At 46.9% G+C, this 24235-nt stretch overlaps 3 protein-coding genes and 1 non-coding gene across 4 annotated transcripts; all 4 read left to right on the plus strand.

Annotated features, from left to right (window-relative positions):
• Window positions 1-95: 95 nt before the first annotated feature.
• Window positions 96-8561, plus strand: cyld3 (cylindromatosis (turban tumor syndrome) 3). The gene is made up of 17 exons (XM_070993846.1): window positions 96-111; window positions 359-579; window positions 1298-1415; window positions 1567-1724; window positions 1825-2319; window positions 2571-2676; window positions 2833-3296; window positions 3722-3887; window positions 3993-4134; window positions 4506-4628; window positions 5448-5539; window positions 5707-5770; window positions 6135-6339; window positions 6420-6528; window positions 6644-6762; window positions 6936-7143; window positions 7236-8561. The coding sequence occupies exons 2-17, from the start codon at window positions 415-417 to the stop codon at window positions 7418-7420; spliced, it is 2919 nt and encodes a 972-aa protein (XP_070849947.1). The 5' UTR covers window positions 96-111; window positions 359-414; the 3' UTR covers window positions 7421-8561.
• Window positions 8562-8994: 433 nt separating this feature from the next.
• emc4 (ER membrane protein complex subunit 4) lies at window positions 8995-13198 on the plus strand. The gene is made up of 6 exons (XM_070993068.1): window positions 8995-9137; window positions 9884-10052; window positions 10184-10298; window positions 10567-10720; window positions 10809-10969; window positions 12374-13198. Exons 2-6 carry the CDS (start codon window positions 9925-9927, stop codon window positions 12407-12409), a joined length of 594 nt encoding a protein of 197 aa, XP_070849169.1. The 5' UTR covers window positions 8995-9137; window positions 9884-9924; the 3' UTR covers window positions 12410-13198.
• Window positions 11873-11955, plus strand: trnal-cag (transfer RNA leucine (anticodon CAG)). The gene has a single exon. It is a non-coding gene; the product is annotated as a tRNA-Leu (tRNA).
• Window positions 13199-15553: 2355 nt separating the features above from the next.
• On the plus strand, window positions 15554-22924 carry lpcat4 (lysophosphatidylcholine acyltransferase 4). Its single transcript, XM_070993478.1, has 13 exons — window positions 15554-15651; window positions 16450-16813; window positions 17610-17722; window positions 18337-18397; window positions 18667-18725; window positions 19571-19605; window positions 20120-20174; window positions 20401-20483; window positions 21100-21225; window positions 21297-21453; window positions 21677-21769; window positions 21929-22064; window positions 22746-22924. The coding sequence occupies exons 1-13, from the start codon at window positions 15562-15564 to the stop codon at window positions 22913-22915; spliced, it is 1542 nt and encodes a 513-aa protein (XP_070849579.1). The 5' UTR covers window positions 15554-15561; the 3' UTR covers window positions 22916-22924.
• Window positions 22925-24235: the final 1311 nt, after the last annotated feature.

Consider the following 24235-nt stretch of genomic DNA (forward strand, 5'->3'; position numbering starts at 1 on the left):
GCCCCCAGTGGTGTCAGTCCCTCCGCTTCCTGTTTGACGGTGTGGTTTGTTATTAAAGCGTTGCCCCGTTCAAAGTGACGGGAAATGTTGACGCCTGAGTGGACGAAGTAGGTGAGTGTTTAATGAACGCCTACTGTTCTTATCAGCGTTCACTTTAAGCTTTGCTTGTCGACAGTATGGTGGAAAAGTAACTGCGTTGTTTTTTATCCACAATTTGAATTCTGTTCGAACATGAATGAATAAACTTTTAAAGTGAATAACTGTCGTTACCTGGCGTTACCGCCGCTCGAGGTAAACGGCCACACTTCGATACCCTCTCGGCGTTTGCTTGAAATGATTATATTTCTTAATGTTACAGAGAAATGAAGGGTTTAAATCCTCAGTGAAATAATTACACATAAAGACACGAGTAAGATGTCAGGGGGCCACGAGCCGCATAGGAAGCGCCGCCCCCCCAAAACGTTCTTGATCTCGACCGACCTGAAGGTCCAGGACCAGCTGGATGGTACCATTCGGCTGCAGCGGGGGTTCATGTGCCAGGAGCAGGATAAGAGCCGAGGCGACAGCCTTTGGGTCAAGGTATGAACACATTGACAGAAGTACTTTTACATGATTTGAGGCAGCACGCGGCCTTACCGTTCAGGGAACAGGGACATTTTAATATCTGGCTGAAGAAACAGAGTCTGAAAGTGTGACCAGGTTATCAACTCAAGAGGATGAACTGATTAGCAGTTGGGAAGCTGTGTAAAATCTAAACAGAATGTGAGAACTTTCTAATCCTTTTTGATAAATGCTTAGTTGAAAACAACACAAAGACAATATATTTAATGTTTGCCCTCATCAGCTTCATTGATTTTTGCAAATATATGCTTATTATGAATATCATGGCAGCAACAAGTTGGGACAAGAGCAATTAAAAACTGGGAAAGATGTGGAATGCTCCAAAAACACCTGTTTGGAACATTCCACAGGTGAACAGATTCACTGTTAACAGGTGAGAGTATCATGATTGGGTATGAAAGGGGCATCCTGGGAAGGCTCAGTCGTTCACAAGCGAGGATGGAGCGAGGTTCACCGCTTTGTGAACACATGATTGGATAAAGGCGATTACTCCATGGGATCAGAACTGTTGCTGGTAAACACAAGTTTGTTTGCAAATGACTGCAGTTTCAGTCAAGGTGTATCCGCCTCTTCACATGCTGGATGTACCTTATTGTGGTACTCATTTCGAATTTCTTTCCTCTTCCCTCCCACACATTTCTCTCCGTCTCTCTCTCTACTCATTGTTCTCCTGCAGGTGTTGGACAATGACATGATGTTAAAACTGGAGAGGAAGTTCCTGCACGAAGTCCCGGCTGAGCTGAGCGGCCTGTTGGAGCCTGTGTCTGATCCAGAGGCCCGCCTGAGACTGCTGAGTAATGCGTTGATAGTTAGCTGGCAGAGCTAGTGTTATAAGTGGGAAGAGTAGTAATAACAAGTAGCTCTTTAGTAGCTAAGTAGCAGCTAAATACCGTTGTGATCAGTCATTTCCTCCCACTGAAATAAGGCTTTCATTTGTTTTTTCAGGCAATCCCGCGAGGCTGCAGCAGTTGATCTCTTTGCCCATCGATGCTCCTCTGTGGGTACAAATCGGCCGGCAGGACGAGCTGGCAGAGGCAGACCTCAAATACGTCGGGCCGCTGACCAGAGGGAGCAGCGCTGTGGTGTTTGGAGTACAGCTCAAGGTAAGCTTGGACGGAGGAGCAGCAACGTGACGCAGCTCTGACACGAAGTGAGGAGAGCAAAGAGCCTCGTGAGGCTCACATCAGTGCGTCTCGTCTGCAGGGTTCAGCTGCAGGAAAAGGGACAGGCAGCGGTTCCTATAAGGGCCTTCGGCTCTTCAGCTGCCCAGAAGCCTGTGCCCTCTTCCTCCCGGTCAGCCACATCAGGCTCCGCCACTGGTCCCGCAGCAATGGCTCTGACGCACACGAGCGAGCCCGCGAGCGAGACCACCACCGCAGCGGCAGTAATCACCCCAGCAACGGGCACCACAGCTACAACGACCGTCCAAACCAGCATCCCAGTCGTCACATCAGCTTCCACCATCATCGTCCCAGCAGCCCTCCTCAGCCGCTCACCAGCAGCATCCTCCCTCGCACAGCCGAGTCGGTGCCGGCTCAAAACCAGATCCAGGTCCGAGGCCCCGCGTCGCCTCCGCCGTTCCACGTCGGCCAGCGGGTGTGTTTCCCCCTGGAGGACAGCGTCTATGGAGGGGAGGTGCGCTTCTGCGGTCTCCTGCCTGGCCGATCCTCGTCAGGGATGTATGTCGGAGTCGTGCTGGTCAGTATGACAAAACTGTGATTATATCGCCTTAAACATTGACAGCTACTTTTACAAAAGCATGAAACCAGTTGAGCCGTTGCTGTACGTCATTCTTTACCTTATTTAACTGAAAACACATATCTTGAGGTATAAAAGCTTGTATGGAGCAAATTTCATCCGAACCGCTCAGCTAAATTCCTGTTTATCAGGTCAGTTTCCACTGAACGTGAACGTCTTCTCTTTGTGTTTGACTGTGTCACACGTTACAGGATGTTCCTGTGGGTAACTGGGACGGGCTTTATAAAGGAGAGAAGCTCTGCCACATTCCTTCCCCTCTGTATGGACAGCTTCTGCCAGTCTCCAGGGTGTCCTCAGGTAACACACAACACGGCCTCAGACGCTCGCAGAATGAGTTTACGTGCATGAAATACTCCAACAAAGCCGTTTGCATGGCTGATGAGAATCAAACGTGCTGTGCGTGTCCACAGAGAGCCCAACTGAACCTAAAGAAACACTTCTGTTTCCTCGCAGAGTCTAAATCCCAGCGTCACAACCCTCCTCTCCAAATTCCCAAATCCATCCTGAAGCCAGTGCCGCCCCCCGTCTCTAAACCAGGCCCCGTGTCGCCACCCGCCCCTGCCCCCAAGGTCGCCCTGATGCCGCCCACCAAACAAGCACTCGGACCCCCTCCGCTGCTGCCGCCGAAGCCCGGCCACAAACCCCTGCTTCCTCCTCCTCTCCCGCCTCCCAAACCCCGCAGCCCGACGTCACCGACCACCACCGACCAGCTGCAGCACACCAATGGCGTGCACGGCCCTCCTTCGCCACTGAGGTCACTGGACTGCGGCGAAGCCGCAGGGGAGGACGGAGAGGCGGGCCTGGATGAGCTGGAGGTGGGGTCGATGGTCGAAGTCAACGACCCGCCGCTTTTTGGGGTCATTCGCTGGATCGGACGGATCAAGGGGATTTCAGAGCAAGTGGCAGGAATTGAGCTGGTGAGCTGAAAATCAGAACGGGACGTTTTTGTCCTGGTTTTATAACACAGTCCAGGTCCAAATGTTAGCCAACAGATTAAATTACCATCACAATTCAGATTTTATCTTTGAAAGCAAGACTAGAGCCAGTGAAATCAAAGTGGGTATTGTTTTCTATTTTCTTTGGAAATGGAACAAACTTTTCCAAGTTTCTCGTAAATCCTGACAGTAATGGTTTAGTTTAACCCAAACAATGACTCTGATTCTCTCCTCATTGTTGCTCCTCAAACCATTGCTCATACTGCTGTGAGTGGGTACAATTAAACATGCCAAATCTGTCCACCTTAAATCACCTAAAAATAAGCAAATAGATTTTGTTTTGGCAGCAACAACAAGCTAACGTCGCTGTACTGACTCATGAAAACGGACCTGTGTGTGTGTCTCAGGACCAGGAGCTGTCTGCAGGGACAGACGGCAGTTACCTCGGCGAACGTCACTTCCGTTGCCCGGCCAACAAGGGGCTGTTTGTCAAGCTTCGCAACTGCAGGCGGGACTCCAGGTTTCCCGCCCCCGAGACGCCCGTCAATCAAGTGGAGCGATGCAACTCTATCGGTAGGAAAACGCTGCGGCAGTTTGGATTATCGCTCGGTGTGTTTCTGAACATAACTGAACAGTTTTAATATGTAACGCCGTCTCCTGTGTCTCTGTGGCCCCCAGCCTTCGCAGAGTGGGGCAGCGAGCGCGTGGAGGACCACACCCCCCCCGTGGACGGGGACGAGGCCAGTGAGCTGTACCAGGGCTGGAAGAGGGGCATCCAGGGTCACCTCAACTCCTGCTACCTGGACGCTACGCTGTTCAGGTGAAATCTGAGGCTGTTCGCGTGCTCTGCAGTCACAGAGAGCGTCACAGGATGTTCGATATAGCACAGGATGAAAGCACAGCTGTGGGTGCAGAAAACCACTGAAGGCCACAGCTGACTGATAACAGGCCAAAAATGTGGATTTAAAAGTTAGAAATCAGGGCGAGTGTCACATGTTACTCAACACGTGTGCTGAATCCTTCATTAGAAACACTGTTTGCTTCTGTAATAGTGATTCATTTTAGAATAAATAGAAGGAGCTGAGCACTGACCTGCTCCCATGATGCATTTGGGTATGAATGATGCTGAATTCGCCCATAACAAATCAGAGTGTGGCTTCTTCTTTCCTTCCCTCTGTCGTGTCCCTGCAGTCTGTTCTCCTGCTGCAGCTCAGCAGACTGGGTGTTGTTTTGGCCCTCTGACGCAGAAACAGACCAGAACTCCAGTCAAGCTCAGGACCTGCTGCGCTGTGAGATCGTCAACCCCCTGCGAAGGTGCGGAAGTGTGTGTGTGCAGTAATACTCGTACTCGTCCTTGGAAACTATTTGGGAAAGGGCATTGGCAGGTGACTTCAACCAATCAGATCAACGAACCTTTTGATGGGGAAGGAGAGGAGAACTCTTGAGTGTTGCTCTTTGCTCCTCTTCCAGTGAAGAGCATCTATGCTAACCTCTTTAGGCACCGCCGTTGTTGCTCGGCAGCCAACAGTCGTGCTGTAGGACTCTGATTGGTCCGACCCACTGTGGTTCAGCCACAAGTGTGTAACTAGAAGGCTGACAAGATGAATTCTTACATCACATAATCTCCAGCTGCCCCGCAAGTGAAGTTTTCTTTGGCTCAGAGGCAAAAATTCTACTTTTAACTCCTCTATATTCATCTGACAACTTTAGTTACTAGTTAAAAAACACTTATCTCCAAATTTGGAGATGAATTTGAATGTTTGTGCTAAACTGAAGGATGAAGTTTTCCTTTACGAGTTGGGAAACTTCTCCTTCTTCCGCTGAACAAACTCTTTAAAAAGCCTCTCTGATCAGCTGAAAATACATCGTCACAAAGCTGAAAGCAGCCTGATTTTTCTGAGCTCGTCACACTTTTTGGAGATCCGTGGTTCTCACAGGACAAACATACGATGATCTTATAGAAAATGATGCACTGCTGTAGATTAAAGCAGCCAACAGGATACAAAGTCGTTCAAATGAGCTCAACCTGAAACATCTACAGCAGTAACATGCAGCACATTAAAGCAGCAGAGACGATTTTACTGCACCTCGAGTACTTCTACATAAGTGTTTGTGTGCTGTTATGTTTCCAAGGTATGGCTACGTGTGTGCCAGTAAGACCATGGCCTTGAGGCGACTGCTGGAGGCTGCAAACAGCGACATGGGCTTCACCAACCAGGAGAAAGGTGTGTGTGTGTGTGCGCATGCCTCTGGATCCCCTGCTTTATCACTCTGCAGCTGCCATGACCTGCATGTGTGTGTGTGTGTGTGTGTGTGTGTGTGTGTGTGTGTGTGTGTGTGTGTGAGCAGACTGAGGAATGCTGTCATGCTGCTGTTTTTTTCTGTCCGTCAGACCCTGAAGAGTTCCTCAACAAGCTTTTCCAGCTCCTCCGAGTGGAGCCGCTCCTCAAGATCAGGTAACCTCGCTGCCGTCTGCTCAAAGGAAGCCGGTCGGCGGCGTGTCAGGCGGTGTCTCACGAGGCTCCAGCTCACGCTTTAATTGTTGGGCTCTTACCTGCATCCAGTCACGCGCACGCACACACACACACACACACACACACACACACACACACACACACACACCCTGACTTTGTTGGTATAAAGGAGGTAGAAAAGGCTTCTCTACATGCTGGGAGTTGGATTCAGTTCACCTGAAATGAAATGAAATGTTAACCTGTGTGTATTTTAGTGCTTTAGTTGTTGAGTTCTTCTTTGTACACTGCTCTCTTCCTCCTCTCCAGTCTAAAATGTCTTCTTCTCTTCTCTCCTCCTCTCTTTCAGATCGATGACCCAGCAGCCTCAGGAGTGTCACCTCTACCAGCTCTTCCCTCCTGCCCTTCCTCCCTCCCCCTCCTCGCCCTCACCCCTCTCCCCAGCGGACTCTCCCATCCCTCTCGCCTCGCCGTCGTCCAGCCGGATGAGGGTCGCCAGTGTCCAGGCGCTGCTCGAGTCCTCCTTCCTCCACGCCGGCCTCAAGTTTGTCGAGGTAACGGAAAGGAGCTTGTGGTGATTTTGGTGCATGTTGTGAAAAATGATGGTCACATCGTGCTTCGATCGCCCCTCCAGGCTCCGTCCTGCCTCTTACTGCTCATGCCTCGCTTCGGAAAGGACTTCAAAATGTTTGACGCCATCTTGCCGACCCTCAGCCTGGACATCACAGACCTGCTGGACGACAGTAAGCACGCTCAGTCGACATGTTAGCAGCATTTTACTTCAGTTCTGGTTCGGTTTTGTGTACTTTGGCTCTTATTTCAGTGTGAAATGTAGCTTGTGTCTCTTTGTCTTTGCAGCTCTGAGGCAGTGCAGCATCTGTCAGGCTGTAGCTGAGTGGGAGTGTTTCCAGTGTTATGAGGACTTGGACATCACGCCAGGTCAACTCAAACAGTACTGCCAGACCTGCAACACACAGGTAGCCACTTCCTACTCTGGATAGTCATTTGTAGCCCCGACAGACTTCAGCTAATGTTGTCGTTTGCTGGGTTTCCTTCCAAGTACATCACAAATTTTAACAGAATTTAGAGAGAAAAGTTTCATTTTCTGCTCTGCTTATCGACGCCGTCCATCTTTTCTGTCGATCGTCAGGTCCACAGTCACAGGAAGCGGGCGTCCCACAGCCCAGTGAATGTTTCTGTCCCGGGGGGACCGTGGACCGGTCCTCTGCACTGCACCCGCCAGCGGATGTCCCTCTTTGCGGTGACGTGCATCGAGACCAGCCATTACGTGAGCTTCGTGAAGCACGGGCCCCTCCCCACCGACTGGCTGTTCTTTGACAGCATGGCAGACCGGGAAGGTGAGAGCCCCTCACTGCAGCTGCACGATCAAAACCTAAAAACAGGCACAGTGATCGAATCGCTCCGTATCTCTCTGTGTGCTCCTCTCCAGGCGGTGAGAACGGCTTCAACATCCCACAGGTGAAGGCATGTCCAGAGGTGGGCCGCTACCTCAGCCTGTCGGAGCAGGAGCTGAGCAGAGTCGAGCCCGCCTCCTTACGGGAGCCGGCCCGCCGCCTGCTGTGTGACGCCTACATGTGCCTGTACCACAGCCCCGAGCTCAGCCTCTACAAGTGAAGTGGACACACACAGCGTGAAGCAGGACGCCGGACATGTTGTCCTCAGAGTCTGAGTCTTACCTGTCAGGTCAAGTTACCAGGTGTCGGATAGAATATGAAATGATCATCTGGACAGCAGAATGTTTTCAGCCTCACGCTGGCAGTGAAATGCATCCTGGGTGATTGCAGCCTCAGTTTGTGCTTCTCATGCATTACAAGTACATTCAAGTCACAGAGCCAAACATCTGAGTTTCTGAAAAACAAACACCTGGCTGCCAACTGAATTTATCAAGCTCAGTTTGTACAATATAAACCAACTTCACAGAGTTTTATTATCATTTATTTTTGCTTATCTTGGTGTTACTTTGTATTATTTTCTGTTTTCAGACATAGTAATGTGTTAATATTTTTCTTGCGTTGTAGAAAAGGAGCAGGAAGACGTGTCTGAGTCTTCTCTGAGAATCATAAACGACCTTCTGGCTGTTACTAAGGTTGCAGAGTATTTTTCAGTAAATCTTCGCTCTGGGCCTCAAATGCAATAATAACACATGAGAGGCACAAACTGAGAGTTTTCATTGCCCAGATGAAATGTTGGATACAAAGGAAAATGTAAGATCTGATCACACTCGACATGCATCTGAGACATTTTCTGAACTCAGGTGTACTGCGCCACTTTGACCTGGATCAAGTCCACGTCTGGTTGTAAGGTCTGCCTTAAAACTAGTGCCTGAGAACTACAGTGTAATTTAAAATGTGACAATCAGCTAAATGTGAGGACAGCGGTGTGACCCATGTTGTCTAACATGCCCAATGAACAAACAGCCTGAAGTTCTTTGCACACTCATGAACTTGTTGATAAACTAGTCAGATGGGTGGCAGCACTTGTCTTCACACCTGAGTTTACCTGAGCTAATGATAGTAATGCTCACACTGTACAAAACCACTGTGCCTGTAACATTTAACGCACGTACACTTTACAATTCAGTTTGCACTGCTTCAATGACACGTCAGTATGTGTACAGATAGAGTCACTGCCTTAAACTGACTGTGAAGACTGCACACAGATGTTTAAACTATTGTACTGCTTATGGGTTGTTTAATATGACGCAGCTGCACACACCAGGGACAGTGTCCCAGCTAATAAATCTTTTGATACTCCCACTTTGTTTATATTTGTGTTTTTCTGTTGATCTTTTTTTTAATTGATGGTGTCCAGATATCATTGAGTAGCTAGATACAAGCCCCGTTACCGTGCATCCAAGCATCGCATAAAATATATGAATAAATAATAAAGGCTTTGATTTGAAATAATATTCAAATATTTACCAAATAACAGTGAGTTAAATTACAACCAGCTCTTTTTCATTAGTTTTAAAGAAAAGTTTGTCCAAACAGGTTTTTTTTTTTTTTTTTTAAGAAATCTAAATAAAAATAAATAATAATCCGCAGCTGGACTTAGAATTTCTTGCTGAAATGTTCATGGATTAGGATGCCAAATAAATAAACACAATTATTTTTCTTAGGGGAAGTGACGTGTTTCTCCTGACGCGCCGACCATGACGCAATATCCGCATCGATGAGCGTAATTGCGTCATCATTACGGGCCCCGGAAAACTGGGAGCGACGAGGGGTCGAGTAGTCACCGTCCTCGGCACAACGACTTGATTTCCTCGCATTTCGACGGAAAAGCTATCGAAAAGGAAAGCAGGCAGCCGTCGTTTGGATGTTTCTGTGAGGTCAGCTGAATGTTTCTGACGGCGTATTTAGATGAAACGTTACGTCTGAGCCGCTGAACGGCAGCGACGTCAAGTGATGCTAACGGCGCCCGCTGTGCTTCCTGTCGGCTCGTGCTCGTTTTCTGCTTTTCGGTGTGAACTTCGTTGCTGGCGCCGCTGTTAAACCCGCACAGCAGAGACTGTTCGGTGTTCCTCGCTGCTGCAATCAAAGCGGCTTTGTAAGCGGACAGTAACATTTGCTAAAAACAGCCTCCCTCTGGCTTTTTATGGCGTTTAACTATGACGCTACAGATGGCGTTAAAAAGGGGAAACCGTGTTACTTCTTTATCTACTTGTTTTTGGAAGACGTGCACTGATTCGACCTTGTCATGCAGTCAGGTGCAAGGATTGAAGCATTTCCTCAGTACTAATCCTGAAAGATTTAAGTGTATTTGTCATGTCAGCCATAATTAATGCTGGACTGTTGTTTCTGTCAGCATCAGGGTATAGAAAACAAATAAAGACATAAAGATTATGCACCTTTTTCTGACACTGTAAACAATCACTGTATGTTACCGTTACTGTTTTTGAAGCTCTCATGTTTTATTTTGGTTCTTCCAAGACACCATACGTGTCATATTATTGTATTATATGTTGATGGTTTACTGACTGTTCATCGGCAGGAAGACTAGAAGATGCTGGTAGAGAGCTGAAGAAGAGGGAAAGACTCTACCTGTCTGATTTGTGTTGTTTTTTTATCTCTGTAGGTGATTTCTGCCTCTGAGGTCCAGTAGAGCAGCCGGTTGCCATGGCGTCTCCAGGGAGACAAGGGGGAGGAGGAGGAGGAGGGGGAGGAGGAGGAGCTCTGTCGACCAGAGGAGGCAGCGGGGCCCGGAGGATGAAGTGGGCTCTGGAGCTGAGCTTGGGCAACACCAGGTAAACAGAAAACATTGATGGCTGTCCAGGCGTTAAACGTTCGTCCGCCGCTGACAGTGAAACAGCACAAACGGCGTCACGGTCGGCCGTCCGGGGTAAAAGCTGATCTCTGTGTCGCCTCTGTGCCGCAGGAGTCGTGGTGACCGTCAGGGCGGTCAGGGAGACGTCGTTTACCCCATCGGCTACTCCGAGAAACCCGTCCCTGACACCAGCATCCAGGAGACAGACAAGAACCTGGTGGAGAAGGTGAGCAGGGAGGAGATCCTTTCCTCTTTCACTTCTCTTCTTTGGATATGTTCTCTTCTGTGACAGCTTTTTCAAAGACGTGTCCGCCACCAGTGAGGGTTTCTTATGTTTCTCACACACCTCCGATAAGTTTCTTTCTAGGTTTATTTCCTCACAAGCCAAATGAGTAAGATCACTTGTTTTTTTGTTACGTGTGGTCACGTGTCGAGCAGAGACGGTCCGTTCATGCAGGGTTTGTCCCTCTGTCTCTTCTTCCCTCGCTGTGCAGCGCTGCTGGGACGTGGCTCTCGGGCCCCTGAAGCAGATCCCCATGAACCTGTTCATCATGTACATGTCGGGCAACACCATCTCCATCTTCCCCATCATGATGGTGTGCATGATGGCCTGGAGGCCCATACAGGCACTCATGTCCATGTCTGCCAGTGAGTATCCAGCAGTAACACAGTGTGTTTTGTTTCCTGGCTGTCATGTCCGGCCTTTCGTTCACTCCTTCGTTCTCTTGTGTCTCAGCCTTCAAGCTGTTGGAGAGCTCCAGTCAGCAGTGGCTTCAGGGCCTCGTCTACCTGATCGGGAACCTCCTGGGCTCTGCGCTGGCCATCTACAAGTGCCAGTCGATGGGACTGCTCCCGACGCACTCATCTGATTGGCTGGCTTTCATAGAGCCGCCTCAGGTAAATGTAGAAAAAATGGTGTTTCTGGTGTCCTTCGCGAGTTGCAGACTGTCTCGTTTTAGTGCTGGACTCTAAAATCAACTTGACCTTTTTCTTTAAAGTTGATCCAAACCTTTTACTGAATCAGACTTTTTAATATATGGGGTTTTGACTCAGCTCTGGTCTCTGATCCTCTTAAATCCTGACGCTCATGTTTAGACCAGTAGAGGGCAGAATCAGCCCATGTTGTCATTACATGTATAAATGTTTGGCAGTGTTCAGTCTGAAGAAAGGTTTTGTCAGGTGGTAACTGATTCATAGCAATAATCTAACAGAGTGAATGTTTGTCAGATGACCTCGTCATGTAGATTTGGGAGAAAAGCGGGCAAGTCGCATCGCTCTTTAAAAGAAGTAACAGTCAAACAGAAACCTGCAGCAGCTCTCCTGACTGACAGCCCTTCACATATGCAGACTGTGGCACGTTAATAATATGCAATCCAGCACTTCCAGCTGCTGTTTAGCAGAGGTGGAGACTCAACTCAAATCTTCACACGTCTCATCTCATGAGCGATTTAGCCACCAGACGACGCCCTTAAAGATAGTCCCATTCTTCAGATATGTGCTGCATAAAAGCATGCATGAAAGAGCACATCTGCTGGTTGTCCCTAAAGACTACAGTTTTGTTTGAAATAGATGCTGCAACTTAAGAAAACAGCGTCACCAAATTTACAGTGCGTGTGGACCGCAGGAAGACGAGCGTCCACTTTGTGGAAGCTAACAGGGAAGAATGAAGGTTTTATTTTAGAGAGAATGATGCAAAGTTAGAAAACTTACAGAAACAAAACTTTGACCATCTGTAATGAAAAATCAAGGCACAGGCCGATGAGTGTGACATTAAAAGACGTGATTATCTGTGAGGTTTATGTCAGGATGGCCGAGCAGTCTAAGGCGCTGCGTTCAGGTCGCAATCTCCCCTGGAGGCGTGGGTTCGAATCCCACTTCTGACGTTACCTTTACTAAATTTAGATAATTTATTGTCCTTTTCTAATGAAATTTGTTGCCACAGTGTTTACAGAGCCTCACACGCATGCATAAAAACGTACATTATACACCACAATAACATATTTACATGAAATTCATCCACATTTATATGCACATACTGTAACTGTATACACAGCACCTACACACATGACAGTTACCGGTGTGTGTTGTCGTGATTCTTCATCAGAGCGATCAAAACAGGATGTATAGCATGAAAAATATTAGTAATTATTAATGTTAAACAAATCCTGTCAGTCTGTATGTGATTTATTTGTTTATCCTGATGTATTCTTGAAAATCTTTCCATTGTGTAAATGTTCTGCTAGTTGACTCATTTCATGTTTTTTGCTGTCCTAACCGAAGCATTTTGTTTCTTCCCAACAGAGGATGGAGATCCTGGGTGGAGGGATGGTGTTGTGAAGAGGGGTGGAGCGTGCACATACCAGATTCAGATATTTACAGAGGTTATATACTGTTCATTCTCCACCTGCGCCGCGCGGCCCGGCTACCCACTCCAAGCTGTGCAGCGCTCGTCCACAACACACTCGACCTCCACAGGGGCAGTGACAACAGGCGAGACGCTCGTTCGATCAGCAGCAGGATGTGGGGCACGGCTTTTGACCCGCCACACACACACACACACACACACACACGCACGCATTTGTTTGCCTTTGTTGACAGAAACAATCTAACGTGACTTCAGCCTGCTGATCTGCTTCATGTCTCTGTTGTTCCTCGTTATATTTTTTTGATTCTGTTAATAAAGATTTAAAGGCCAGCAGGTCATCTTGTTGACTACTGTTGGACTACTGTATTTTTCTTTCCAGTTGAAATTTTCAGCACAATTCAAGGTTATTTTACAGCTTTACCCAAGTGTTGGGGGGCAAACTTCATCAAGGCAGAATTTTCCTGATCTATAACTCCTAAAAGTGGAGGTAACAGTCAGTAAAATGTTTTCATTTTGAGATGTTGTATAACAGTAGAGTTTTCCCTTTTTTTCCATTCTTTATTTCTGTTTCTCAGTTTGTAGTGAAAAACTTCATTCTGTCAACACGAGTTCAGCACGCTAGCCAGCAACATTTACTAACCTGTTTAATTTATAGGTCTGTTTAATTTATACTGATTTGCTCTATGAAAATGTTCTATAAAATAAATCCTGAATATCCTTTAACTGTGTCAATAAATACGTTGAATGGAGAAAAAAAAAAACTGTGTTATACTTTTAACATTCTGGTTCATAATGAATAATAAATGTCAGATGGGCTTCAATGTGAGCAAAGTGCCAAAATGAAATTGTCGTAAAAAGTGTGGCAGAGGTCTTAAATGTCATCGCTTCATTATTCGAGAAAGCTGCATGGTGTGGTCGAATTAAGAAACTCAGCTGGCCTTTTGTTGTATGTTTTGTGTTAATTGACACAGGAGCTTGTTTTCATTCAAACTGGGTGGAGAAGTGCAAACCAAATAACTTCAGAAAACACAGCACGTTCTGTTTATCTGTTGTGAATTCACAGTAACGTCTTCCGAGTCCTCAGCAGCACTGATGGAACAGTCATGTTGGACTCACGAATTTGTTTGCTCTAGATTATAATCACAAGAAAACAAGGTCTGATGTCTCAAGATAACAACATGATTAAGCATTTTCATGTCTGATTGTGCAATATGACGAAGCATACCATGACTCATGGCTGACTGGGACATTTGCACTGTTTACTGTTTTTGCTGTACAGTCATTTTATGGGTAATGTTGCACCAGTGTTTTTTGTTTGTTTCTTTGTTTTTGTTTTGTTTTTCAGGTATATAGTTGGCTGGAGTATCCAAAATTAGATATCTCTACCCGTTGATTTTATCTATAACCTGTTTACTAATTGATTTCCCAGAAAAGTCAATGCAATTATACTGTAAATATACAGTATATATAAATATTAAAATGAGCCAGTGGTTCACAGAATAAATAAATAATATATATTTTTAAATTTATATTCATAGTTTATCTGATTTCAGCATAAATGTAAAGCACTACAAAGTTGTAACTTGAGAACATAAAATCATTAGCAAAGACATGACTTGGAAAAAAAAAAGTTATGAAAAAGCACGGCACCTCTGGGCTTCCATACTGGGTTTCCATACATACAAGTCCTATGTTCTTTGCGGGTGTGTGTTTGGTCTTGGTATCAGCAGCAACACCCTGCAGAACAAAAGGGGCGAGGTAGGGCAGAGGGAAAACTTGAGAGGCGAGTAGGAGAGAGCTTAAACGGCTTTTGTTCCAGTCATGGATGAATAGGTATGTGACAGGGTGAACGTTCATACAGTTTGAATTTCATTTGGATAGATTTTTGCATATCCAACACATGATTGCTTTATTACTCCACCTAAGTTACAAGAATATGCAGGCATCCAGCCTATATCTCTCTATTCTGTCTGTACAGTGTATGTAGGGTGTGTGGCAATAACATTGACACTTCTTCCTTTTGTTTTCCTCTCTTATGCCAGCTCAACTCTCCAAAGAGTGACACCCAAAAAAATCTCCCCATTGACACCATCAATAATATAATGAAACACAGCTCTTGCACTGTGCAGGTTTTGGTAAATATTAATCGCTCTCATATATAGATAGAATCAGTGTTATAAAGGTTTATGTCAGCTGATGGCACATTAATAAAACTGAAATTTGAGTATATGAAAATACTGCATCATCTTTAAAAAACAAAAACAAAAAAACAACTTTACAGGCTTCAACTTAAAGAGAAGTTAAGTGATGACTTTACATTCAGGGGTTATTTATGTCTTGTTATTTTCCTGATAAATAATACATTTCTAAAGCTTGTCTGTATTTTAATACATTTCAGTGTATAATACATATAGGAGGATGTAAATTAAGGAAAATTAAAAAGAGATACTCAAGGTCAAAATTTTAAGATTTGGCTACAGCTAGCAAGTACAGGCTAATTGTCTCGTAACTTTCACTTGGTATCTTTGATTTTTGACTTAACATGGGTTTATTTGTCTTTTTTGTCATTTGACATTTCATGGGTTGGGCTTCAAAATCAATTGGGTATCCATACATAACTTAATTAGCTTCTTGGGGTGAGCAATGAGTGTCAGCAGCCCTTAGTTTCAGGGACCGGTTTGACTGCCCGACCCACCCCTGAATCGCTGTGGGCCGGCCTGTAAGACCGTGAAGGGGCGGGACAGGTGAGGACAGTGTACAAGAAAGAAAGGATGGACCGTTTCCCTCAGCGTGTGTGTTTCGTGATGTGGAGGCAGAAGGCCATGTAAAGTTTTTTTTTTAGCTTGTTATCGTCGTGTGTTGTGATCGGAAGGAGTAAAGCTGAAGTTTCTTCTCACGCGAGCTGTTCTGGTGAACGTTCTATTTTTAAATCGGACTGCGCGAGACACTTTAACGGTTTTTCCAAAGGAAAAAAAAAAAGTGTGGAGCTGTCAACACACGCGAACTTCACTTTTAAAACTTTTTTTTCTCTGTAACCGATAAAGGAGTGTAAATTAATTTTTCTTTCCCGTTTTTTTTTTAAATATATATATTTTTAGTCGTTTGTCAGGTTTGTCCCGTCGCCATGGAGAGCTACGAACGTCCGTCAGCGTCGCGCGAGTACCCACATCCGTTCGTTCACGAAGTGAGGCTGACCAGGGCGCAGAGGATCAGGGTAACGTCCAACATTAACGTCTACATGTTTGATTTCACGGTTTAAACAAGCTGGGGGGGGGGGGGGGGGACAGACAGCCGGGAGTAATTCACAAAAGCTTTGATTTGATAGCGAGTCAAACGAGCTGTGTTAGATGATTTGAAGGGCTTCATTAAGCCGCCAAAAGCTGCCACCTGAAATTAATCAGGTACTAATTAGACTGACCGGCAGTCGTTGAGAAAATAATGCTGTGTTTCTAAAGTTTTGTCTTTACCCTCAAGTTCCCTTCTACTACTTTCTTCCTCCTTATGTTTTCCACGTTTCTCGTATGAGCCCTCACCTCTCCGGAGGTGTCCCGTAAGAGAACAAAGTGTCTTTGACAGTCCTCCTTCTGACTTTGGTGCTAAGCAAAACAGACGAGTCGTAAATATTTGTCATAGCCAGGTATGACAGATGATAACCGCATACCGCGCGGTTGTGTAACTGTGTCACTGCAGTGGGGCTCGGCAGCATGGCTGAAATTTGTGTCATCGTGTTGATAAGAGACGACAGACGTATCAGTAATGTGTCCCATGTAAAACCGTCTGGACTGACGGTGAATGAAGACAGTGAGCTGTGGTCCGCTGTGAAACATCTCATCGGACAGCAGCCGTGGATGTACAATCAAACTGGATATACATCAGAAGTCCGCTTTAGTTTGTTCACAGTGTTAAAGCCATATTAGAAAGTTCAGTATGAGCCGTGTGATTGGACCGCGTCTTTGCCCCTGCAGGCATGAATGCTGATTTAAATGTTCCTCTTTCCTCTTCTGATCCTCAGGGCGTCATCCTGGGCAGCATCCTCTTCCCTCTCCGCATCACCCTGGCGACTCTCTTCTTCCTCATCATGTGGCCTCTTGCCCGGCTGCGATTGGCCGGCCTGTCCGAGGAGGAACGCTCTCGGCCCGTCGAGGGCTGGCGGCGCTGGCTCTTCCACCCGATCATCCTGCTGCTGAGCCGAGCTGTCTTCGTCTCCCTGGGCTTCCTGTGGGTGAAGGTCAAAGGTCGCAGGGCGGACCTGAAGGAGGCGCCGGTGCTGGTGGTGGCGCCCCACAGCGGCTTTCTGGACATGCTGGTTCTGTGTCCGGCCCAGCTGGCGACGGTGGTGTCGCGGTCAGAGAACACCAGCCTGCCGGTCATAGGAGGTGAGGGGCTGTGGTTGGGTTCATCAGACACACACCGAGGACTCGTCTTTGGCTGTTACAGCTTCTTAAACTACAGATGACGGAAAGTTAATCAGCAAAAGTGGTAATCAGATGTTTAATGTATTCACTCAAGGACGATCTGGTGCTAGAAACACGTTTTCGGTGACGACATTTTACACCCAAAAGGACTGGAGTCCACTTAAAAGCATCGAAACTGCACAGAGGAGACGGGAGAGTGGAAGTCTGGAAGGGTGGAAAAAGAGAAATGGAAAATCGGTTTGGGCAGGCGTGATAGAAGGCAGGCGGAGGAAAGTGTAAAATGAGTTATACGAGGAAAAAACAGAGCTCCAATCAGGCAGGATTTAGTCACTCAGTCACATCGAACATGACAACGTTCAGCGTGCCTGCGTGAGTTAACGTTTCACCAAATTTGTTTTTAATGCCAGACTGCAGTGTGCTGGCCACCTTTTATGCAAACAGCCGGCAGTAATATCTGAAATAGACGGGTCAAGGAAAATTAAAGTTTGTAAGGAAGTCCAAAGATAAACAAATGACTCACTTGCTTGGCTTCTAATCTGCTCTGCCTGCTTTGGCACTTCCTGCCTCGCTCTCCCGGCCGTCTCGCTCTGGACTCCTCCCTCGGTTCTGGTTCTGATTTTTCACCTCGTTTGACCGTTTTGTTTCTGTGTGTGTGTGTGTGTGTGTGTGTGTGTGTGTGTGTGTGTGTGTGTGTGTGTGTGTGTGTGTGTGTGTGTGTGTGTGTGTGTGTGTGTGTGTGTGTGTGTGTGTGTTTCAGCTCTGCTCGAGTTCAACCAATCCGTGCTCGTGAGCAGAAAGGACCCGGAGTCGAGGAGGAAGGCTGTCGCCCAGGTCACAGAGAGGCTGACCTCCGATGGCTACTGGCCTCAGGTGAGCTCTGCTGCACCTTGTGGGCATTTCAGTCTTGTTTACCAGGCTGGCAGTTACTCCCATATGAGGAAAACAGCACGGCGAGCCTCACAGAGAGAGCTGAGTCTCTGCTGATGATGGCCTCCTGGATCCTTCCTCCAGCGTGAGCAAACAGCTGATGAAGATTAGATGAAGTGTTTGGGATGGGAACAACACTCTCTGCTGCCTCCAGAGAGCACATTCCTCATTGCATCCTTAATTACAGTTTGGAAAGTAACCTCAGGTCAGGCCTGGTGCACATTTCGCTGAGTGCGAACAGAAGGTGTTTTGGGCATATTGAAACCAACCTCGGTGCAGAAGAAGCCAGACTGGCCTGAAGATGCTTTCAGTCGCAGGCACACGGCCCTTTGTGATTCCACAAAGGGCCGTGTGGCTGCAGGTTTTTCCTCCAACCAGTCTGACCAATCAGCTGTCTGAACACTGAGATCAGCTGATGAAATGAGTCAAGTCTGGTTGGAAAGAAGACCTTCAGCCACTCGGCCCTTTGTGCAATAGTTTGGACGTGCCTGCTCTTAAATCACCTGCTGCACGTGCACAGTGTCTTAACTCCTCTGTCACGTTTCACTCTTGATTAGATGCTGATGTTTCCCGAGGGAACCACGACTAACGGCAGCGCTCTCATCAAATTCAAACCCGGTGAGTAGCAGGCAGCTGGTTTTTCCTGCAGAACGACGGCGCGCACACACACACACCAGCTCGTTGTTTGTACGAATCAGTGAATGAACGAGTGGCATGAAGGGAGGGAACGGGCTGTTCTGGTCGTGTACTATTAAAAATCCAGCTTGCTTTCACTGGTTTCTCCAACGTGACCAACTCCAGCTTTAACTTTGTTGTCTACAGTGTTGCCCCTTCTCATTTCAGCCCCTCCACTCACTTTTTTTTTTTTTTTTAAATCCTGTCATCAGGTGCCTTCCTCGCTGGAGTCCCAGTCCAACCTGTTCTGTTGCGTTACCCCAACAAGCTGGTGAGTGAAGTCAGGTTGATCTGCTTCTAAACACGACACATCTGATAACTTGCTGCTGCCATGTGTGCTCTTTAAAGAGGAAGAACTGGGCTCTCGAGAGGTCAAAGTTGATTTGTGGTTGTAAACAAACATTTATTTAACATTAGAGTAAATCCTTTCTGGCGGTTCTTTAATCAGTGATTTATACAAAGCTTATAAAAGCTTATAACGCTGCAAACATCCACAACTTAAGGAACAGAAAACATCTCATTTTATATGAAACGTGCACTGAATAAGAGTTTGGAGGTGAACCGCTGCATCATTCATGCATGTCCACCCTTGTTTTAAAGATGGCTGACTTTGCTCCTCACAGCTCAAAGCTGCACAGTTTGAGGGGTTTAAGGAAGCAGAGACTCAGCGGTTTTTTACTGCACGCTAAAGAGTCAGAGGTTTCCTCCATTCAGATATGAATTAGACGATGTTAAGGACGCCGTCATTAGAACAGCTGTCCTCTGTCGAATCTGAGGGGCTGCATGCAGGATGCTCACAGATTCACACCTGAGAGCGACGCTCCGTTCTGTTGCTGCAGCTTGTTTTGCTCGTTTGTATCTGCCGTGTCTTCCCTGTCACGCCGCTGTCCACAGATCAGTGTTCGCAGCACTGCTGTGCGTTTTATCAGGCTGTAGCTGTGCTCATAAACATGCTGTAATGTTTGTCCAGGCCGGTGTGTTTGCATACTGGTTGCTGTCGGGGTGTGTAGTAGGGGAAAATGTCCAGAATACACATGCCATATAAACTGTCCACCCTCTCCTCTGCCATGGATACTCCACCACTGTTTGATCAGCCTTTTTATGACTCTTCCTCAGGATACTGTTCGCTGGACGTACAAAGGAACAACCTGGTGAGTTCCTCCACCTGCCGTCTCCAGTCTAACCATCAGCTTAATGCGAGACATTTCATTTCAGCACTGGAATCGTACAAAGGCAGGAAGCTGAGTGAGCGTGGGAAATAATTTTAACAACTCAGAGATCCTGTCGCACCGTTTATTCTGTGGCAGCACTTTGCTGGAGTAGCCAAATACAAACATTTCTCACTGGTTGTTTCATCCTTTTAACATTTTCTCAACAGCTTCTCCAGAGAATGCCCTCTATCGTGATGCGGTTTATACGCAGCCGTATCAGATTACGCAGCACAATAGAAAACTGTAGCCATGCTGCCGCTCCAGTCCACCGCCAAACTTTAGTTCTCTTATGTCGGCGTGCATGTGGTGTGGTGGTTTTACACTTTATTGCGTTGTGGTTTTCGTGACCAGCTGTAGCTTGACAGGATTTATATTTTCTTTTAGGAACTGTAGTAACACAATGACTGTATTGATTCTTCTACGTGAAATCTAATGTTGACTCTTTGTGCATCAGGATTGAGGCGCTGTGGCACACAGCCTCACAGCTCTACACCAACATTACTGTTGAGGTGAGACCAGAGGTTGACCAGATCGTCCACCCGACAAGTTGTGGCACATTTTGCCCAAACATGTCTTTAAAGAGTAACTTAACACATGCTCCAAACCTTGTTTTTGACCTCTGTCTTAGTTACGTATTAAACATGTGAATATTAAAATCCTGATCCGATGTTTAAAACTTCATCCTGCTCCACCTTTGCCTGCTGCTGAAACTAAAAATGTCTTATTGTGCTGCAGTTCCTGCCAGTTTACAACCCCTCCCAGGAGGAGAGGAATGACCCCAACCTGTACGCAGACAACGTCCAGAAGCTCATGGCCAAGTAAGCAGTGCAGTTTATGATTTCTAACACCGTCGGGCGCAGTCAGTAATCCTTTACTGGCTGTTGGATCTACAGCAAAGATGCCCTCTCTGCTCGTTAGTTAGTTATTTTGAGCGACGTCGGCCTTTCATCTGCCGTGTTCGTGGCTGCTAACATGCTGGCCAAACAATGCTCTGATAACCCACCGTGTGATCTCTCAATCTGGAAGAAATAAAACAAGCACTGGGAGTCCAGTTTTTCAGTGTTGTTGTAGTTCCCCTCATCTGCCACTAGAGGTTACTAACGTGTCTTTTCCACGTTTTATTTTGCCTCTGTGTGTTTGAACGTGCACTGAGGAGGAGCGGTGCTGGTATAAACTCACACTGACCACACGTATTATTTAGTGCACTTCACTGACGTGCATGGCTTGTTTTTGTTGGCCCACATCAGAAGTGAACCAGCACCACTTCGCTTACAGCAGCGCTCGTGTCATCCCTCCGCCTCCTGACTCTGAACGCAGCTGCCGCTGTTTATCAGCTAAACACCGCGGCCTTGTTTTGATGGTTGTGAGCGTAAACCTCTCGCTTTGGCCACATATTGTGATGTCTGATGTCTCTCATTGTCTGCTGCGCTTCAGGGCCCTCGGAGTCCCAGCCACAGATTATGTGATGGAGGGCCGGGTTCCTGTCAACAAACTGGGGGGTCTCTCTCTTCCGCTGGAGTCACCTGCCAGGGAAACGCTCTCACTGTTAGACAGAAACGGGTAAGAAAAGATCTGTTGTTTGGTTCCTGGCCTCCCCTTTTTTTTTTTCTAACCATCTTCATCTCTCTCAGACTGGGGCCTCATGAGGTGGAAGCAGCGCTGGACAGAATGATTGACAGGTGTCAATCAGGAGCTCAGGGGTCAAAGGCCAGCGTGGAGGAGCTCGCCTCTGTTCTCGGGCTGACAGATAGACGGACAGCCGTCACTATCTGCGGCTTCTACTCTAAGGTAGGAGCAGTTTCTGTGTGTTTCGATGAACTGACGGAGACTTTTTTCACCGGTGTTCACGTCTGTGGTTTTGTAGATGACTAACAGCTGCAGTGAAGTATTAAACGTCCTCTGGAGTTTTGTGGTTTTGGTGTAACTGCTGTGAGCGGACGCTCTTTTTAGTGGTTTATTGACTAGCGAACCAGTTTGATATGTCAGTTTCTGCTCACGCTTGTTTCTCCAGGATGAATCTGTGGACCTCAGACAGATCTGCGTGAGCGTCGCCACCCTGTCAGGCTTTGTCAGCTTCAAGTCGCTTCTTCACACAGCTTTTACCGTAAGTCCCGTTGCTTTATTCACATTTGCTTTTATTTTTTATTTTTTTCCTGACTCGAGATTGTCGAGTGTCAGTCACGTGGTCAGCAAGCTCTGATGTTTGCTGTTCTCTTAAAATCCATCTTTTGTCTTCTCTGAGTGCACTGTCTTTGTTTTCCAGCTGTTCGACAGGGAGGGCAGAGGCAGCCTGAGTGCAGAGGAGCTGTCCGACCTCATGGGGGCGCTGCTGGGTTTTCCCCAGCACAACACTGCTGAGCTTTACGCTCAGGCCTCCAATCAAGGCCAGCTTACTGAAGGTGAGCGTCTTAATGCAGGCTCATTCCACAAAGGGCCGTGTGGCTGCAGGTTTTTCCTCCAACCAATCAAGAGCACGCAGTCTGACCAATCAGCTGTCTGAAGACTGAGATCAGCTAATGAAATGAGTCAAGTCTGGTGTGCTGCTGCTTGGTTGGAAAGAAAACCTTCAGCCACTCGGCCCTTTGTGGAATGAGTTTGACACGTGTCTTAATGAGTCTGCCAGCGAAGCTAAGTTTAATGCTAATGAGACAACAAGCACCTCAAATACCCCTCATTTAATTGTCTCTTTGGGGGGTATTTAGGCACAAACATCACCTTTCCACCTGTGACCAGTATCTGTTACTGGACACGTGATGCACCAGCCTCCATGAGGATTTTGTTTGATTTAAGGATACTGAACTGTCCTGTCTTCTCAGTGAGATGTCTTTAAGTTTCAGGTTTGTTTAGGTTGACTCATGCTATTCATAGGCTGCTCACAAACTGTCTGTCCAAACAGCCTGAGATGGCCAGTCTCACATTTCTGTAACAAATCAGTGTGTCGCACAAAGAGGTGAAGAGAACATCTGACACATTCTGTGAACGTAATCTGACAGCAGAAGGACAGAAACGCATGACACTCGACTGAACCTCCGCTGTGGAAACACATTCAACCCTCGTTTCACCTGCTTTGCTTTCCACAGAATGTTTGCTGCGCGTGCTGACGAGCCACCCGACCTATCAGAGAGTGGCGAACGAGTACCTGCAGCCCAAGGAGGCGGGCTCTCGGCTGGCCAATGGGAAGGCAGTGAACAACAACGGAAACATGCGCGACAGCAACGGGTCCCTCTATTACAGCAAAAAGTCAGAATGAAGATTTTTAGTTTTCTTCTTCTTCTTCTCTTATTTTTTTACACGTTGTTCAGGCAAGATGGTTCTGTGCATCCGAGCGTTGTACACAGAACCAGAAAAACCGTCGACAAAGGATTGTATTTTTTTAAAGTTTGGTGTGTGCGTGTGCGTGCGTGCATGTGTGTGTGGGGGGGGCGGGTTTGTCTGAGACCAGCTGTGGAGGTCTTGACGTTGTGTTCATGTTTACCTTTTAATTACACTCTTTTTGTATGATATTCACGTTTTGTTCCGGGGGCGGCGGTCTGCAGAAAGAAGCGAAACACTCTGTAAATGAAAGCATTTCTGTAAATGAACCTTCTTACATTTTTGTATGAATATTGTTTATATTTAATTATTAATTAAACTGTGAATTCTTTTAAGGAGGTTTTGCTGCGTTTTACTTCCCATGTTTGCTCTTTGCGACTCCACCGTCTTCATGGTAGAGATGTAACTAAAGGACGAAGTGCATATTGGTGATTCCTCTTCTTTCCACCTCGGAGCAGTTTTCCTTTCTCCTTATCGAGCCGCTGTTTGCGTCTGTTTGTTCTGCACAACACGAAGTTGTTATACTTGGTGGGTAACCTTCTGGAAGTCCGTGTCCGTCTCTTAGAGGGAAGATGTGGGATGTGGGTTCCCCTACAACTCGCTCTGGTTTCCATCGAGCTGCTTTTCCCACCTCTGGAAGTTTCCTGTCCAGCTGATGAATCTGAGATCTTTTCATCCTTCACCTCTCTGTGACTTGGTTTACAGCCTGAGGCGTCCTCCCTGTGCTGTGCCTCATCTTTCTCGTTCCATGTCGGCTTCTGCTCTTCGTCTCTCTCTGAGTTTATCTTCCACCTTTTCACTGGACTGAAGCTCGTCAGGTCTGTTTCCTTACCACCACTTGGCTCGGGGTTAGATGAGTGGTGCGTTTCCTCTGCTGCCTGATCCTCTTGAACCTTTCTCTTCTTCACTGTTCCTTTTGACACATTAGGCTTTTGAGCCTGTGACCTGAAGTTGTCCCAAGTTTCACCTCCACTTATGGCCTCTGCTTTGCGTCGTTGCTTTTGTGAACGAGCGTCCGTCTTTACTCCTGAGCTCTGCAGAGAAGGTTCGGGCAGAGACGCCTTGTCCTCGATGGAAACTTGACTTGAAAGCAGCAGAGTCTGTAGTTCAGCTGCCGTCTCTCTGTTCTCATGCTGCATTTCTCTCTCAGGTGAGGATTTTACCTCTCTTCTCTCTGAGTGTTTGGTTTTGGTTTTCGTTCCAGCACTTATTCCCAGATTTTCTCCACATTTTCTCTCCGTTTCACCCCGCTCTCCAG

The sequence above is a fragment of the Chaetodon trifascialis genome, chromosome 23 (genome assembly GCF_039877785.1).
Source record: "Chaetodon trifascialis isolate fChaTrf1 chromosome 23, fChaTrf1.hap1, whole genome shotgun sequence".
Taxonomy (NCBI): domain Eukaryota; kingdom Metazoa; phylum Chordata; class Actinopteri; order Chaetodontiformes; family Chaetodontidae; genus Chaetodon; species Chaetodon trifascialis.